The 17,670-nt window shown below is 46.9% G+C and overlaps 1 protein-coding gene across 1 annotated transcript in view; it reads right to left on the reverse strand.

The window, feature by feature from the left end:
- C4H4orf33 (chromosome 4 C4orf33 homolog) overlaps positions 1-17,670 on the reverse strand; it is an 82,926-nt gene that overhangs the window by 38,304 nt on the left and 26,952 nt on the right. The window contains exons 2-3 of the mRNA XM_068101623.2: positions 3,052-3,239; positions 2,881-2,941 (exon numbers count right to left, since the gene is read on the reverse strand). Of these exons, the coding sequence (XP_067957724.2) occupies positions 2,881-2,941; positions 3,052-3,239 (249 nt within the window). The remainder of the gene's footprint in view (positions 1-2,880; positions 2,942-3,051; positions 3,240-17,670) is intronic.

The raw sequence follows: 17,670 nt of genomic DNA on the forward strand, positions 1-17,670 counted from the left end.
CAACGAATTTAAAAACACCTCACAGCCATAAAACAAGTAATAAAAACACCCCACAGCCACGAAATTAAAAACACCTCACCACCATGTCATTTAAAAGCACCTCACCACCACGTCATTTAAAAACACCTCACCACCAAGTAATTCAAACACCTCACCACCATGTAATTCAAAACACCTCACCACCACGTGATTCATAACCACCACCACGTTATTAAAAACACTTCACAACCACGGAAACAAAAGTTTGAGGGAGTCGTTAAGTGACAACACAGATACTGCCCAGATGTGTAGATATATAGATAAATGACCAATCATAATTCAAACAATTATTTTGCACAAATGTATTTGTAATGGACCTGATATCACATTTTATAAACAATTGAAGTTGAAAAAAAACAAAATTCCCCCAAAAAATTCCCCCCCCAAAAAAAAAAAGATCGAAACTTTTTCAAAAAGAATACGCTTAGGACATACCGACGGGAGAGATATGTGCATACCAGAAGTTTGGTACGACTTCACAAAAGTTTGAGAAAGTAGTTCAGTGACAACACAACACAAGACAGACACTGCACAGATATATATATATATATATACATATATGTATTTATATATATATATAGATATATGCATATATATATATATATATATATATATATATATATATATATATATATATATATATATACTGCACAGATATATATATATAAACAAGTTCCTATTGCATTACATTTTATATAATGATATTGAATTAACTATTATCGTGAAGTTAATTCTTTAATTAATATCATTGATTAAACATACTAGGACGTGCCCGTACGTGGGTGCCCGTTCCTTGCCAAAAAAAAAAAAAAAAATGTCTTCGCCCATGCATGCATGGGCGTGCCCATGGGCCCATGGGCGTGCCCGTAAGTGCGTGATGTGACCGTACAATGAATGTATCGTCCCGACGCCGCAGCTCGGATGGCGCTGCAGTTAATCGGGCCTGTATCGGCAGAGTTATTATAAACGTGTACTACAATCGATCGTACCTTACAGCGTCTGCTCGCCACGTTCAGCATCAGTACGTCGTCACTATGACTATCCGTAAGTCCGGAAGTGACGTCCTCGTTTGACTGTCCGGAAGGTCGCATATCGCAGTTACGATGAATCGCAAATTAGTTTTAATTAGTTTTAAAACATAGTTTAACGCCAACATAGCGCCAACATAGTTTGCCAACGTGAAATAAATGAATACGCTCTCAAATGTGCCGTCCGAGGCAGAGTCTGTTCGCCACGTTCGGCACACGTGATAGCTCGCTGCTCTCTGATTGGTTGAATCGTTTTTTGGACATAGCTCGGTAACTACTTCTCCGATTAATATGAAACCTTGAAAAGGCACATCCTCAGGTCCCCAGCAATATACCTGGCAAGTTTCAAGTATATCGGACCCGTGGTTGTCGAGAAACAGCGGTCACAGACAAACAAACACACAGACACACACACAGACACACACACAGACACACACACAGACACACACACAGAGATTACTGGAATTATAGATAGATATTTATTTATAGATAGTATTAAATAATGGAGGTGTTTAGATAAAAATAAAATACATTATAAATAAGCATGAAAATAATTTAGTGGTGGTTGCTAGGATATGCAGTGCAGCATGTTAAAATCCGTTATAAATGACAGTTTGAAGATTTGAATAACAGAGTCGATGGTTAGATGGAGGTGCTGTGTAGTGGACATGTCTATCAGGTAAAGTGCTTATCGCTTAATATATTATCATATAAAATGATGTGTGATTTAAGTTATTAGTAAGTGATAATACTTTAAATACAAGTGATAATTAAATAAGTTAGTATACGGATAATACAAAAAAACCACCATATTCTTCACTTGGTGGGCATGTAATCAGAAAGCGAAAAATGTGTGGACAAAAAACAAAATTCCCCCAAAAAATTCCCAAAAAAAAAAAAAAAAAAACAAGATCGCAACTTTTTCAAAAACAATACCCTTAGGACATACCGACGGGAGAGATATGTGCATACCAGAAGTTTGGTACGACTTCACAAAAGTTTGAGAAAGTAGTTCAGTGACAACACAACACAAGACAGACACTGCACAGATATATATATATATATATATATATATATGTATATATATATATATATATATATATATATATATATATATATATATATATATGTATGTATATGTATGTATATGTATATATATGTATATGTATATGTATGTATATGTATATATATGTATATGTATATATATGTATATATATATATATATATGTATATATATATATATATGTATATATATATATATATATATTATATGTATAAGTGCGTGTGTGTGTGAGGATGTGACGTGTGTGCATATGCATAGTTAATGTCCGGCTTCCTTCTTGGTATTATATAAAAAAATAACCACCTTTAGAGGCCATTTTTCCCCGCAAAGCGGGGGTTGGCCTTTTTCGGGAACCGTGGTTGTTGTTGTTTTTCGGTCCCCTATTTGAAGCAATGTTTTACGGCCGGATGCCCTTCCTGACGCCAACTCTTTTTGCCGCCTTTAACGACAAACAGGGTATTACCAGTGAACCTGGTACTCAATTAGCCGACCTCGGAAGGATGACAGGCTGAGTCAACCCCCCTGGCGTTAATTCAGCGATCGACCGGGATTTGAACCCAGGATCCTTGGTATCCTAAGCCGGCACCCTAGCCGCTAGCCCAACACCAGGGAGTTAGGGTTAGGGTATTACAGTGCAGTAATTGATCTTTATTTTGATTTTCATTTCTAATGAAAAAGTCCAGCTGAAATTTCAAATACCCTTGTTGTACTGTATAAACAAGGGTTCCAGAGTAATTAAAGTGGACTCACGGACACAATTCCACTTCCAAGTACTGTTGTGTTGCATCATTCAGGAAAAACACTTCCACAACTGGAAAACAAATAAAAAACCACCATATTCTTCACTCGGTGGGCATGTAATCAGAAAGCGAAAAATGTGTGGAATGTCTTTGTTGGAAACCTCATACGCTTGTGCCATACCCTCATAGTCCCATAGTTGGGGACAAGATTGGCAGGGTTCCACCCGAGGGCTTGGAGGCATGTCATAAAAGGGTGCTTTGACTCGAAGCACGAGCCCTCGGTCTTCAGAGTCAGGCTGAAGGGTAATGGTTACAGGGTCATGGCCATCCTTTTTCCCATCCCAGGAGTTTAATATTGTGAACTCCATTCTGAAAAAGACGAGACAAATAATAACAATGATCATAAAACAAGATTAAAAGGAAGAAGTAGAGGATTAAGTAGTGTTTCATTCAATTACAAATTTCACTCAAAATTACACTCAAACTTTGACTAAAAAAACAAAACAAAAAAACAATTTGATTAACATAAATCAGTATTATTACAAAGAGCAACTCGAGAGTTCATAGAACACCTTACCACACAGTTTTGAGAAAAAAGGACATGGAAAGGGTCTTTTAAACTCTTGCATTGCATTTCTGAGCACAACCTATATTTCCTACTAGCCACCATTTTGCCTGACTCTCGATATTCCCCAACGCTGAGAGCATGAGCGGCAAAATGGATTTGTTGGCATGATGTAAAATGGCGTAATATTTAGTTCAAGTACTGCTAAATGGAAGGTTTTTGACAGTGCCACAAAGGAAATTTGTGTTATACGGTGTTAAAGTATATAATTCAATGTAAATAAAATAAAAGTATAATAGTCCGGAAGTTTACCGCCGTTGATGCATCGTCTTTCACACCACACACCACCTTAATTAACATGCTAAACTCGTTTTTCTTACCTATTGTTTGTGTACTTTTTGACGTCGCTACAAGCAGTACGTAACCTGTTTGGAATGATTTTCAATTTTGTTTGCCTGCCAGACAGACAAAATAACTTACCGTATATACCCGTGTGTATAATACGCACCCCCAACTTCCACCCTCAAAAAATAAAAATCATTCATTTTCAGATTACAGTGGTGTGAATCTATGCATTTGTACACAAACTTTAAGTAGCACAAAATGAACATTTTGAAAGGAAAAAAAAAACCCGAAATATTTAGCTATATGTAGTCAGTATTCTGTTACACACGCGTCAGTGTCCAGATGTGCATGCAATCGTGGGAGCTTCTTTGCTTCATAGAAGAAAGGAGAGAGTAGAGAGATTATTAAAACATTCTTTATTGTGGAGTTGTGGCCCTGCAAAGGGCCGCCTGGGTGTGTGATGGGCTTCTCAGCTGAAGCCAAGGAAATCCTCATCGTCGCTCTCCTCTTCGAAGACGGCGTGCAAGTCCTCGTCTGGGTAGTACAGGTCACCATCGCTCTCGTTGTCACTGTCGCCGCCACTGGAAGCTCCCTCCTGCCAGATTATATCATCTTCGGTACCGTCCATGCTGTTAGAAATACAGCACTTGAGAAAGACCCGCTTTATGATCGCTGGCGGCATCTCCTCCCACACCTTTACAATCCAGCCACCTCCCACACCTTTACAATCCAGCCACCTCCCACACCTTTACAATCCAGCCACCTCCCACACCTTTACAACGATGAAACGGTCTTTTTCATGGCCGGTGGTCTTGACTGTGACGGTCCGCTCCCCCTTCACTCTAGCGCTGGTCCCTTTTGGAATGTCGAAGGTTAGAGGGGTCTGGTCGGCGTTTCCGATCCTGCTGAGCGGGTAGTTGTGCTCCCCGGCGAAGCTTGATTATGAACGCCTGGAAGCGTGTCGTTTTGTCGGCCGTATCGTCGGGAAGATGCTGTGCGATGTGTGTGCGGCGTCATACCGACAGATTATGGCGTTCCATAAATCTGTAGGCCCACGATGTGCTGGCCATGAAGTCTTCGATGTCTCCGTCCAAAGCGAAGCTCCTTGCCTTCAGCCTGAGAGCAAGTGTAGGGATGGCATGACCCTCTGCCCTCCTCTCCCGAACCCAGGCGATGACACACTCCTCCAGCTGAGGCCACTTCACCGATTTTCCCCTGTTCACCTTCTTCTTCCTCGGCATATCCACTATGGAAGCCTTTGTAATTCGCCAGCGCCGGATGACAGACTCATTCACGCCGTGCTTCCTCCCAGCTTCTCGGTTCCCAAACTCTTCTGCAGACTGGCAGACGGAGAGTTTGAATGCTGAAGTGTACGACCGCCTTGACATCTTGACCTTCTCTTCTCTGGAACCGGATAGAACGTATGAAGACATTTCAGTCCGAGCTGACGTTTACGGTAATCTGCCCTATAATTTCGGATTGCTACGCAATTGCAGTCGTAAAATAAAAGACCTTCAAAATAAAAAAACCGATGTGGCTTTTCAGAGCGGGAAAAGCCGTTCTATTCACATTCCGGAAGCGGCGTTGCTTTGAGCGGCAAATCCATAGAAAGCACATAATGGTACAAAACCCGCTTTCCATCCGGGACGAACGAGCAGCAATGGCGGCCCTGCATGTCAGTGCAATTGTGCATGACGCAACAGGGAAAACGTGCAACCGAGATCGCTTTTCGTAAAATACTTTTTTCCGTAAAGCCTAAGTCACACATAGGTGGATTTGTCGGCGACTACTGGCGACTGGAAAAATCACCACCACCCGCCAACAATCGTAATGAAACCGTAATGGACGGTCTTCTGTAGTCGTGGTTATCCTCCCCAGGTCGGCTGCAGTCGGCAAGAGCCGCAAAGGGGCCAAATATTTTTTTTAATGTTTAAAAACGGCGCGCTCAGTTGTCCTCAAAAAAGATCCGCCATGCTGTCGTGATGGAACCGCCATGCTGTTGTCGGTATCCGTAATAAGACCGTAAAGCGGCCGCAACCCAGTCGCTCATAGTCTTCCGCAATCGCCCCACCAGCTAGCATGGCAGAGATGCGAATGCCATACGGCCTTCCTGCGGCATCTTCCCGACTACGGGCCGACACTGTTGCGGCTGCATATCGACTACAGAAGAACTGCCACGTCTCCCCTGCAGCTATGGGAGACTGACGACGACAGCAGTAGGACTAGTGGCGACCGAGTTACGGCCATTGGCGACAGAGATACGACTGCCTGGCGACTGCATTACGACATACCACGATTCCATGGCAAGACAGGATGGTGCGAGGGTCTCCGTGGAGTGAGGTCCTGTGGTGCCGACAAGGATATGGCTTTATTGTTTGGACTTGGGACTTTTGGGAACTTTATTTTTGGGACTTGGGACCAGTGGAAATAATTTGTTGGACTTTATTTCCATTCTCTCTCACTGCAGAAAAGTTTGATTATTACATTACAATGATACATCTTTATTAACTTTCTTATTGTACATCAAACAACTTTATGCTTCATGTCATACATCATTGAAATGAATAAAGTGAAATGTAAAATAGAGAAATAAAGATTTTAAAAGTTGTGTGAATCGTCTCCAATCGCCGGCGGTCTTATTGCAGTCTTGCGGACGTCGGAGTAAACCGCCACCCGGCCCCAATGCAGTCGCCGCGATCCGCCATCGGTCGTAATCTAGCCGCCAGACTGTCGCCACGCTGCCGCCGTGCATCCGCAATGCAGTCGTCGTCGATCTTCAACAGTCGCCATCCCACTCGGGGCGTCGTCGCAATGCAGTCGCAATGTGGCTGCCTGCAGTCGCCATACTGCCGCCTGACCATATTTGACCGCCCGAAATCGCCAGTAGTCGCCGAAAAATCTTGATCGCCGGCAGTCGCCAAAATATCCGCCTATGTGTGACTTAGGCTTAAATGTATTGGAAAATTGACTTGTTTTGAAGCCGAGTTTTTTTCTATCCCCGTGTATAGTACGCACTCCCAACTTTTGACTTTTTTCCGATAAAAAAGTACGTCTTATACACCGGTATATATGGTACTCCTCCCTGTGCATGCACAATCGGGATGAGATTCCATACAATTTGCCAATTCAGAACGAAAATTCTGCTAAACTGCAGGTCCATGTTCTGATTCATGTTTAAAAATATTGTCACGTCTCCGGGATTCAGACCCCTGGGTGACAGATGACCGAAACGAGCTTTACTCCGAGGCGTATACCCAACTTGGCGGTAGTGACACACGCGGGGTGGACGGTAGCAAGGGCTTATCTGTACAGAGTTCACTGGGCTTCCTCGAACCCACCACGAATAAATGAGACAGAACACAAGGTAACATGCAACAGATAATGGGTTTATTAAAATAATGGTAGGGAACAACGAAAGGTGAGGTAAACTAAAATTCCTAAATGAAGGTCCCTCCACTCCGACTCAGATATGAACAAGGGGAAAATAAAAGTAAAAGAAAATAAATAATGTTATGTCATGCCGCTACTTAGCTCCGGTCTCAACGAGGGCTTGGTGGGCGTCACAGGTCCAGTTGGTCGGCGAAATGGCCACGCATCGACCTGCTCAAGATGGCGCCGAGCCGCGCTTTTGAATGTGAGGTAATTCAGGCCGCCGGTCCCCTCGTGATCTGCACTCCATCCGAAACTCTGCTAGCTCCACAAACCGCAGGCAACGCCCCCTCCTCACGATCGAAGTTTGCCAAACCGCTCCTTCTCTGCACCGGGTCCACACAGGCTCCAAACTCACTCCACCAGCACACACAAACCAAAATGTGACCGCCTTTCACGCGAGCCAGAATAAAGAAGAAGGAATCCGACCGCCTCCAACAAAGAGAGAATATGAGACCAGCACAAAGAGAGAATATGACCGCCTCCAACGAAAGCCAGGATCTTAAGAGAGCAAAAGGCAAACACAGCTGTCCTCATTGAAAGCCAGCACAAAACAACAAAAGACCAACATGGAGAGATGGCGTCTTTTTCCTCTCAGCTCTTGAATGTTCGACCGCTGATGTCACACTCTGTCCAATCACCGAGCGCGACTCAATCATCACTCCATAGCTTCTTAACCAGTCACGAAGCTTGGGGCGTAGCTTCCCTGTCACGAGTCGTCGGGGGGCGGAGTCTAATCTCTGTTCGGGAATGTTCGGATGACGTCAGGGTTTACTTGCCGATCGGCAAATGCTGTTTCTGTTGGCCCTGGCGGCGTTGTGAGTGAATGAGTCCATTGCCTGGCCGGCTGAGTTTTACAAGAACATAAGGGAAAAATCACAGGGAGGCAAGCATGTACAGGGGAATTTTAACCAGAAGCCCTATAATTAATTAGCGACATGCAAACACTCTTAACCTGAACATTTACCCTGCTTATGTACATCGAGATGGGTTTCTTCTTCTTCACACCACACAGTCCATACTAAAACCTATACATTCTGAACTTTCTTGAGGTATTTCTTCACCTACCCCCCATGAACATAACAATATAACATTCAATTGAAATGCAGTAGTTAGTTGATTATATAGACTGATGTCTGTAGACAGACAAAGTGAAAGTGAATTGCTTAACCCAGCTTCTCACGTTGCCCATGCAGGCTAATAATTATAAGAGGAGGTGGAAGACAAAAGGACAGGAATTTGGCTTATCACGATGTACAAAGCTTGCGTACAGAGCTCCATGGAGTATGGCTGTCTACTCTGGGCTGGTGCTCCTGCTTGATCCCACCTTGATCCTCTTGAGGCAGTCAAAAACAAGGCCTTCTATACACTGGAATCTCAACACAAGAGACGGATTCCCAGGGACGGTCACTCTCCCACCAGTGGCAAGCTGGTGGACTCTCTAGTAATGTATATACTGCACAAGTTTACATCTGACTTTGCTCCTTCTGCTCTCTCCCACCCTCTACCTTCGCCAATCCATCCCAGGCCGCAGGCCACATGTGTTCATCTGGAATTGCTCATCTGCTCAACCCTCCTAAACTCCAGAATGGTTTCCCACCACATACATTCGTCCCCTAATTCGCCCTATACCTGCTATCAAAACTCCTCACCACAAGTACAAGTCTTTCAAATACACAAACCATCACCACCTCAACCTCAGGCACATCCATGATCTCTCATGCAATGAAAGACAACATATGGGGGGATCTACACTCTACAAGCTTAGGTTATTAACAGACTCATCCACAACCTTACTTACCTGAATATATATATATATATATATATATATATATATATATATATATATATATATATATATATATATATATATTGTTACAGACGCGGTTGTGGATGTTGGTTTACCGAGCGGTTTGGTATGACCGCGTCTGCACAGTTTACCCGATTATACTCGAACGTTGGCCGAGTCGCGCTATGCTAAATCAATTAAGGAAAGGACACAACGGCTGGGTTAAAATGACACGACACCAGGGGTACAGTTCTCAAGACCTCCGGAGGAGGTTATAATATTTCGGAACGTTAGATTACAAGGACGAGAGAGACAGCATAGGAAGGTAGGCACTTAAATACGGTCTTATAGTAGCCCCGACAGACGACAGATAAACGGGACAAGACTGACTCACACCGGGATTGATGGCAAGGAAGGGCAGGTAGTCGAGGCTCAAGGTGCACCTTGGCTCAGGGGCAGAATCGACCCGGTCCGGTCCAGAGATGCGGGAGGTCCCTCAGCGCTCGGAGGTGGCGACTGGTTCTCTTTACTTCAAGCTCGGGGCGCATCTGATGTCACGTCCGGTAGTAAGTGGCTGCGTATATCCAGCGGGGAGTGACACGCCCTCGGCTCGTTAGCTCCGCCCCAGATGGAATCGGCCCGTTGCTTCTTATTGGGTGCGGGGGGTTACCGGGCTCCGCCCTTGACGAGGGGCCGACAGTCAGCCCCTTCGTGGTAACTCCGTCGGCGCACATGGGCAATGGCGGCTAACCAAGCCGGTGTGAGGAAGCACACTCCCCGCGCGCTGTTGTTGTAGTTGTTGTTGTTGTTGTTTCATGAGGAAGATGGGAGGAGGTATGGGGAGGTCCTAAACTCACTACTGGTGCCATACAATCACATTCTGGTGCAACGAAGAGTCAGAATTAATGGAAACGAGTCCTTAACTGACATAGACTAAGAATAACTAGCAAGATGTCCGAAAGTTGTCTACGTGAGATGCGGTGGACCTGGGCACGACATTTAATGGGGGAAAAAGGGGAAGGTCGGTTCTACAGAGTGTTGTTTACAGACAATGGGACTAGGGAATGGGGGATTGGGGATAGTTGGGGAGTATTGGGGAAATAGGGGAATATTTACAAGCGGATATGGAGGCCAAATCCCATATCCGCAACATTGCACCCTTCTCTACCCTCGGGGCGTCCCGACCCGATAAATTTTTACCTATTTTAGTGTGGCACTCAGATGTAGTTCCCTCTACTATTAACTCTACCCTGAGTGCGACAGTTTTACAGATATTCACAAATGAGTAAATATGTCCCCCTGCGACGTTGCACCCTTCTCCTCACAGAAACACGCCCACAGGATAACCGAATCGCGGAAAGAATTCGCAAACTAAACATACAGCCGGTAGGGAGCATTATTTACAAGACTACGCTGATATTTACACTACGATCCAGGACCTGTTTTTGGAGGAACACATGCAGATGTTATGCATAGAGAGAGCACGCATGCCAGCATCGATACACCAACCCACGAGTGCTCTGTGGCCTTACGGCCTTTAATAATGTGCAGAGCACCCCTTCCAAGCACCACCCCAAGCACCAATCGGTGCAGTCACCATTGTTCATTAAAATAAAAACAACAACCCCTAACCCTGCAGGTGTCTCTTGCTCTTCGTGTGGTGCACTTGGCCTTCTTGCTTCTTTCAAAAATAAAGAAAGGCGCCAACCGCGTCCATTTCCTATTTGTGGCCGTCAGGGGGCCAACTAAAAGTGGTTCACCTGTATGGCATAGGTGCCACGTTGACCCATAGGTCCATCCACGGGTGGTGCTTGGCCGCAAAAGAACTGCGGTCCATTGTGGGTGGCCACCAGAATTGCGGTCCATATGGTGTATCGATCCCGGCAGCAAGCAGCGAAAGTGCAGGCCCACAACTGCGGAGCCAGCACCTCTCTCTCCTCTCTCTCTGCCCCAAAGCCAGACCCTCGGAGGTGGGAGACAAAAGAAGAAGACAAGTGAGTAAGGTGGTAAGGGCGCAAAAGTGCACGCAATGTAAGGTAATGCACACTGGGGGCACATGGGAACCAGGTGAGACAGGTACGTTCCTACCGTACGCCCCCCCCCCCCCATCAGGTAACCTACATTGCCCCTCCCTTACCCCTTACTGTATCCACAAAACACAACACTACCCATAAACATCTACTTTACAAATCAACAAACGTCCCTACTGTCTTCCCCGTTCCTCCCATATACCAAATTCGTCTTCTCTCCCTCCTAACCAATCAAATTTGCCATTTTCAACTCTCATCAAAATTTGCCATCTCCAACTGAACATCAAAATTTGCCATTACCAATTCATCATCAGTCCCTCCTAAGGAGGGAGAGATGGAATCACCCCAATGTCTCATCCACGTCGTGATGCGTCTCACAAATCCACACAGCAATTCTCATTTCCTGCACACAGAACAAAGAAAACACAGGTGTGGAGTCATCATCATCACCACAGGTAAGTGGCTGCGTATGGTGCGACAGGTTCATCAATCCTAACTATTTCCTAAATGACTTTAATAACTTTACATTACCCGGGGTCTTTCTCCTGCCAAACCATTGGCCCTCTTACACTATGGGTTCTAAAAACCAATTCCCATTGACCAAACTGTGGTGCTTTTCAATTTGGGGTCTCACTCCCCCGATTCATCTCCCGGTGCCCTCGCACAATTTCTGGGCTGTGGCGTGTACCTCTCCCAGCGGGTCTACCCACCTGCACACCTCCACCACTGCAGTTGCCTCCGAGCTTACCTGCTCCTTACCCTAACCTAACTACCTGGGGAAGGCCCTCTGGCGCTCTCCCCACTCGGTGCCCTCTCTGGCACTGGGCTACCCGATCCACACCCGGGATCCTCAGGCACCCACTGACACTAACGGCTCCCAGAGCCCACCTGCGGCCTCACCTGGCCAACATCCTCACAGTGGTGGAGTGCCCAACCAACTACACACACTAACAGGCTACACGCCCAGCCATTTCCACAACACTAATGCACCCATCCGCAATACCATTCTGCAACCGCACCACAAATGCCAATATCCAACCACAATTTACCTATACCCTCTACCTAACACTTACACTACCCGCCCCGGGTACTCATGAAAGGGGTCCACTCTTCCCCCATCCACACCTTCGCACCATGCACACCACTCCGTACCACTTACACCAACTCTCTCCACACCACTCATTCTCTGCTCCATATCTTCCACACACCTGTGCTCTCACACCTGGTGCCACCTGCACCCTTCTCTCCCCAAGCGCATTCGCGCTGATCCACACACTCACTACTCATACACTGCTCCACACACCTGTCCAGTTGCACACCTGTGCAATCACACCTGTTCAATTCTCAACCACACGGCATCATCTCATCTAACTACTCCCCTCTGAAACTTGCGCTTCCCAGTCATCCCTTTAAACTATTGCGCTCCCACGTCATTATCATCCACACTAATCTACCTGCGTCCCCACTACAGGTATCAGTCACTAACTAATCTTAACGTTACCTACTGTCATCTTCGCTAGATCCCTATCAATATCCTAACCCACCCGGGCTAGTTTTCACTGCCATACACCTGTTACATATTTATGTGAATGTATGTGAATTACCATTCAGGTCTTTGCTTATCCGTGTGTAGTATATTAAGTTGTTGTAGTTGTAGTTGTTGTGTAGTTGTTGTGGTTGGAGGGTCAGGAGCCCTTCGGAAACAGTGGCCGGAAACGGAAGTGACCGGAAACGGAAGGAAAAAGACACGAGGAAAAAAGGACGGGGATTCTTCTTCTTCCTCGCCCCGCTCCGACAAAAGGTGGGATCGACCTTGCGCTGGGTGGAAAAGCGGCGTTCCGAAGCCTGTCTGGCGAGAGGAATTACCGGGACGTGTACCTGCCCGGTGGAGACGTCAAGTTGACGTGGGGCCGTGCATCGACCCCGCGTCTGGCATCGTTCGCGGCACCGTCCAAACAGACGCGTGCGGGTCGCACGTTGGGGCCTAACGCGCCTTGCAAGCGGCGTGGGGTTTGGCTTGCTCTACCGTATCCGCTTCGCGTGGCCACGAGGGGCTGCAGCCACGGTGCCTGGTACGATACCTGCCCGGTGGAGAAACGTCCACCCGGGGTTCGTTCAACCGCCCGAGTGCGGCGACGCCGACCAGTATCTTGGTCAGGAGGGGCCCAGAGACATTGTGAGGAGCAGAGACCGAAAGGGGGTTGTGAGTACTCACCGGGACACACATATATAAGATGGCCATCTTACTCATAGGGAAGTGCTTGTGAATTGGGAATTGGTGATGGTTGTGTATTGTTGATTGCTCGGGGAAAATCTCCGTGGTTGTGTCATTGAAATTGTATGGTATCATTACCATTGGAAATATATCCTTGAACATCAGTTGTCTCCTGGGTGAAATTCATATGGATTGCGTGGCAAAAGCGCATATATAATACAGCTTGCTGGCGGAGTTCCTCTCACGGTCCGGGGGTCACCGAGACCAGGTATTCACCGAGGGGACCACGTAACAGAATTGGGGGCTCGTCCAAATTACGATTTGCGGTTTCGCAATTGGGTCTACGTCCGGGATTTAAAATTGTATAAAATAATACAATAATAATTTTTTATTAATTAAAATTTATTAATTAATTATTAATTGGTAAAAAATTTTGAGAAATTGGGGTAAAGTCTTGGGTGAAGGTTAACAGGTGTTAACGATAGGCACCATGGCGTTTGTGGCACAGAACTTTGGGGTAACCCCGAGTGAGGCGCAGTTCCGAGCGTTGCTAAAGTCGGACCTCTTGAAATTGGCCAAACATTTTAACTTGGAGGTCCGAACTAATTTGAGGAAGGCAGAGTTGCAGGCCACGGTGATACAATCTATGGTGGGATTAGGAACATGGGACGAGTTAGCCTGGGAGTGGCTACCCGAAGAACCAGAAGACGTTGAGCTCCGGAAACTGGAGTTGCAATTACGGAGCCAGGAACGGATCAAAGAAGAAGAAAGGAAAGCAGAAGAGAGGAGAGAAGAGAAACAAGCAGAGGAAAGGAGAGTGGAAAGAGAACTTCAGGAAAGGTTAAAAGAAGAAGAAAGGAAAGCAGAAAAGGAAAGAGCAGAAGAAGAAAGGAAAGCAGAAGAGAGAAGAGAAGAGAAACAAGCACAAGAAAGGAGAGTGGAACGAGAACTCCAGGAAAGGTTAGCAGAAGAAGAAAGGAAAGCAGAAAAGGAAAGAGCAGAAGAAGAAAGGAAAGCAGAAAAAGAAAGAGCAGAAGAAGAAAGGAAAGCAGACGAGAGGAGAGAAGAGAAACAAGCAGAAGAAAGGATGAAAACAAGGGAACTCGAAGCAGAGGAGAGAAAAGCGGAAAGGGAATTAAAGGAACGTGACATGGAGCTTCAGCAAGAAATTAAATTCAAGGAGCTGGAGTTAATGAGAGAACGGGGAGAGGCACCACCCTTGCTGACGGGGTCGACACCTTACCAGAAAACCTGGGATGTGGGCAGACATGTGAGGCTGGTTCCACCGTTCAGTGAAAAAGAAGTCGCGAAATTTTTTCCACACTTTGAGAGAGTGGCTCGACAATTAAACTGGCCGGAGGAGGCCTGGACCATACTCGTGCAAAGTGTGCTGGTGGGGAAAGCTCAGGAAATTTATTCGGCGCTACCAATGGACCAATGTGCAGATTATGAGGTACTGAAGACGCACATCCTCAAAGCGTATGAGTTGGTTCCGGAAGCTTACAGGCAAAAATTCAGGAATGCCAGGAAGAGGGAGAGTGAGACCCATGTGGAGTTTGCCAGAGTGAAAGAAAACATGTTTGATCGGTGGTGTGAGTCAAAAGGAGTCGGGAAAGACTTCGAAACATTGCGGGACTTGATCCTGGTGGAGGAATTCCAGCAGTGTGTCCACGAGGACATCAAAGTGTACCTGCAGGAAAAGAAGGTACCAAAGTTGTGGGACGCAGCCACCATGGCAGATGATTATGCCTTAACCCACCGAATAGGGGTCCACGAACCTAACTCCTCGCCTAGATCTCCGCAGGGGAGGTGGGGAACAGCAGGTGCGGAGAACGACAATACATGGCGGCGGCCTCGAGAGGATTATGGGGACAACGCGGATACCCCACCTGTTTGAAGTCAGAGGGCTGCGGGCCCAAGACAAACTTATTTTTCAGGGGGCCCGAGGCAGACCACGAGTTTTTCCTCCGGGCCTACTTGCGCGTTTTGCAAGAAACCTGGACACTTGATGTCCAGTTGTTACCTCATGAAAAGGGACAACCCAGAGCGGAGTCCGACTATTACAACTCCGAATGCGATGGCTAGCGTAAGAAATCGCCATCAAAAGGGTTACCAACCATTTATTTCAGAGGGGTTTGTGTCACTGGATGGAGCCTCGACTAACCGGAGACCGGTTAGGATATTGAGGGACACAGGGGCCCATCAATCTTTAATGCTTGAAGGCAGTTTGCCATGGTCCGAGGAGACGGCAACGGGGGATAGTGTTCGTTTACAGGGGATCGGAGGCGGTGTTAGTGCTCCCCTTCATGTCATCCATTTGGAGTCCGATTTGGTGTCAGGACCGGTCACCGTCGGTTTACAAGCCACGCTTCCTGTAGAGGGTGTATCTGTGGTTATCGGGAATGATTTGGCCGGGGGTCAAGTTTATGGTAACCTGAGGGTTGGTAAAGAGCCCAGCAGGGAAAATAACACCACACCAGCTCGGGATGGCGACAAAAGTGCCAAGTTATTTGTAGGGGGACTGAACTTCAAAACAGAGGAAGAAGTTCTGACCTCTGTCTTCAACAGATATGGGCCGCTGGTGGAAGTGCGGTTGGTAAGAGACAGGGAAACGCAACAGTCAAGAGGGTTCGGCTTTGTCACGTTTGCCAACAAAAAAGACGCCAGAGAGGCAGAGAAGAATTGGAATGGCAAGGATTTGGAGGGTCGGACGATAACAGTAGGGAAGGCATTTCGTAGGCGTCGAGAGGTCTACAGGAGAGGACAACTGGGCGGTAGTTTTGGTGCTGGCCGCAATCAATATTATTATGGAGGCTCCCTGAGTTACGGCAGCTCCCGAAGGAAGGATTGTCAAAGTAGTGGCCGAGAAGGAGACCGCTATTCATGGGACTACAGGGACAAGCGGTCCCACCATAATTATTAGGGAAGTTCTGAGAAGTTGAAGCACTGAATGCGGCGGCTCCGCCGAGCCAAGATTCCTACACGGATTAACCGTGAACGCCGTTCCTAAAGGCGTCCATGTAGTGAACTTTCATGCACGGACTAACCGTGAACTCCCGTTCCTCAAGGCGCCCCTGTAGAGAACTTTCCTGCACGGACTAACCGTGAACTTCACGTTCCTAAAGGCATCCATGTAGTGAATACTCGGCTTGGCCTCCCGGAAAAAGTGCTATCGAGTTGCTTAACTTTGGATCTTTGATCAACCCCTTAACCTTCATTCACCAGAAACTGACGGTCAAAGTCAGAGGGTCATGAGATGGAGTTTGATTTAGCAGGGACAATGTCGTTGCTGGTGCTTAGTCCAGAGGGAGTAATCTGGAGGGGTTGTGGGGAAATTTTGGTTGCTTTATTTTTAAGTGATAACTGTGCCCGGGGGGAACTGATAATGTGGGGGGGGTTGAGTTATCTGGTTTGTTTCTCCAAATTGGCCGGCAAAGAAAGTTTTCGCTGGGTTCAAACTTTCTTTCTTGAAGGGGGGGAGTGTTACATATTTATGTGAATGTATGTGAATTACCATTCAGGTCTTTGCTTATCCGTGTGTAGTATATTAAGTTGTTGTAGTTGTAGTTGTTGTGTAGTTGTTGTGGTTGGAGGGTCAGGAGCCCTTCGGAAACAGTGGCCGGAAACGGAAGTGACCGGAAACGGAAGGAAAAAGACACGAGGAAAAAAGGACGGGGATTCTTCTTCTTCCTCGCCCCGCTCCGACAAAAGGTGGGATCGACCTTGCGCTGGGTGGAAAAGCGGCGTTCCGAAGCCTGTCTGGCGAGAGGAATTACCGGGACGTGTACCTGCCCGGTGGAGACGTCAAGTTGACGTGGGGCCGTGCATCGACCCCGCGTCTGGCATCGTTCGCGGCACCGTCCAAACAGACGCGTGCGGGTCGCACGTTGGGGCCTAACGCGCCTTGCAAGCGGCGTGGGGTTTGGCTTGCTCTACCGTATCCGCTTCGCGTGGCCACGAGGGGCTGCAGCCACGGTGCCTGGTACGATACCTGCCCGGTGGAGAAACGTCCACCCGGGGTTCGTTCAACCGCCCGAGTGCGGCGACGCCGACCAGTATCTTGGTCAGGAGGGGCCCAGAGACATTGTGAGGAGCAGAGACCGAAAGGGGGTTGTGAGTACTCACCGGGACACACATATATAAGATGGCCATCTTACTCATAGGGAAGTGCTTGTGAATTGGGGATTGGTGATGGTTGTGTATTGTTGATTGCTCGGGGAAAATCTCCGTGGTTGTGTCATTGAAATTGTATGGTATCATTACCATTGGAAATATATCCTTGAACATCAGTTGTCTCCTGGGTGAAATTCATATGGATTGCGTGGCAAAAGCGCATATATAATACAGCTTGCTGGCGGAGTTCCTCTCACGGTCCGGGGGTCACCGAGACCAGGTATTCACCGAGGGGACCACGTAACAGAATTGGG

The sequence above is a fragment of the Myxine glutinosa genome, chromosome 4 (genome assembly GCF_964187855.1).
Source record: "Myxine glutinosa chromosome 4, kmMyxGlut1.1, whole genome shotgun sequence".
Lineage (NCBI taxonomy): Eukaryota > Metazoa > Chordata > Myxini > Myxiniformes > Myxinidae > Myxine > Myxine glutinosa.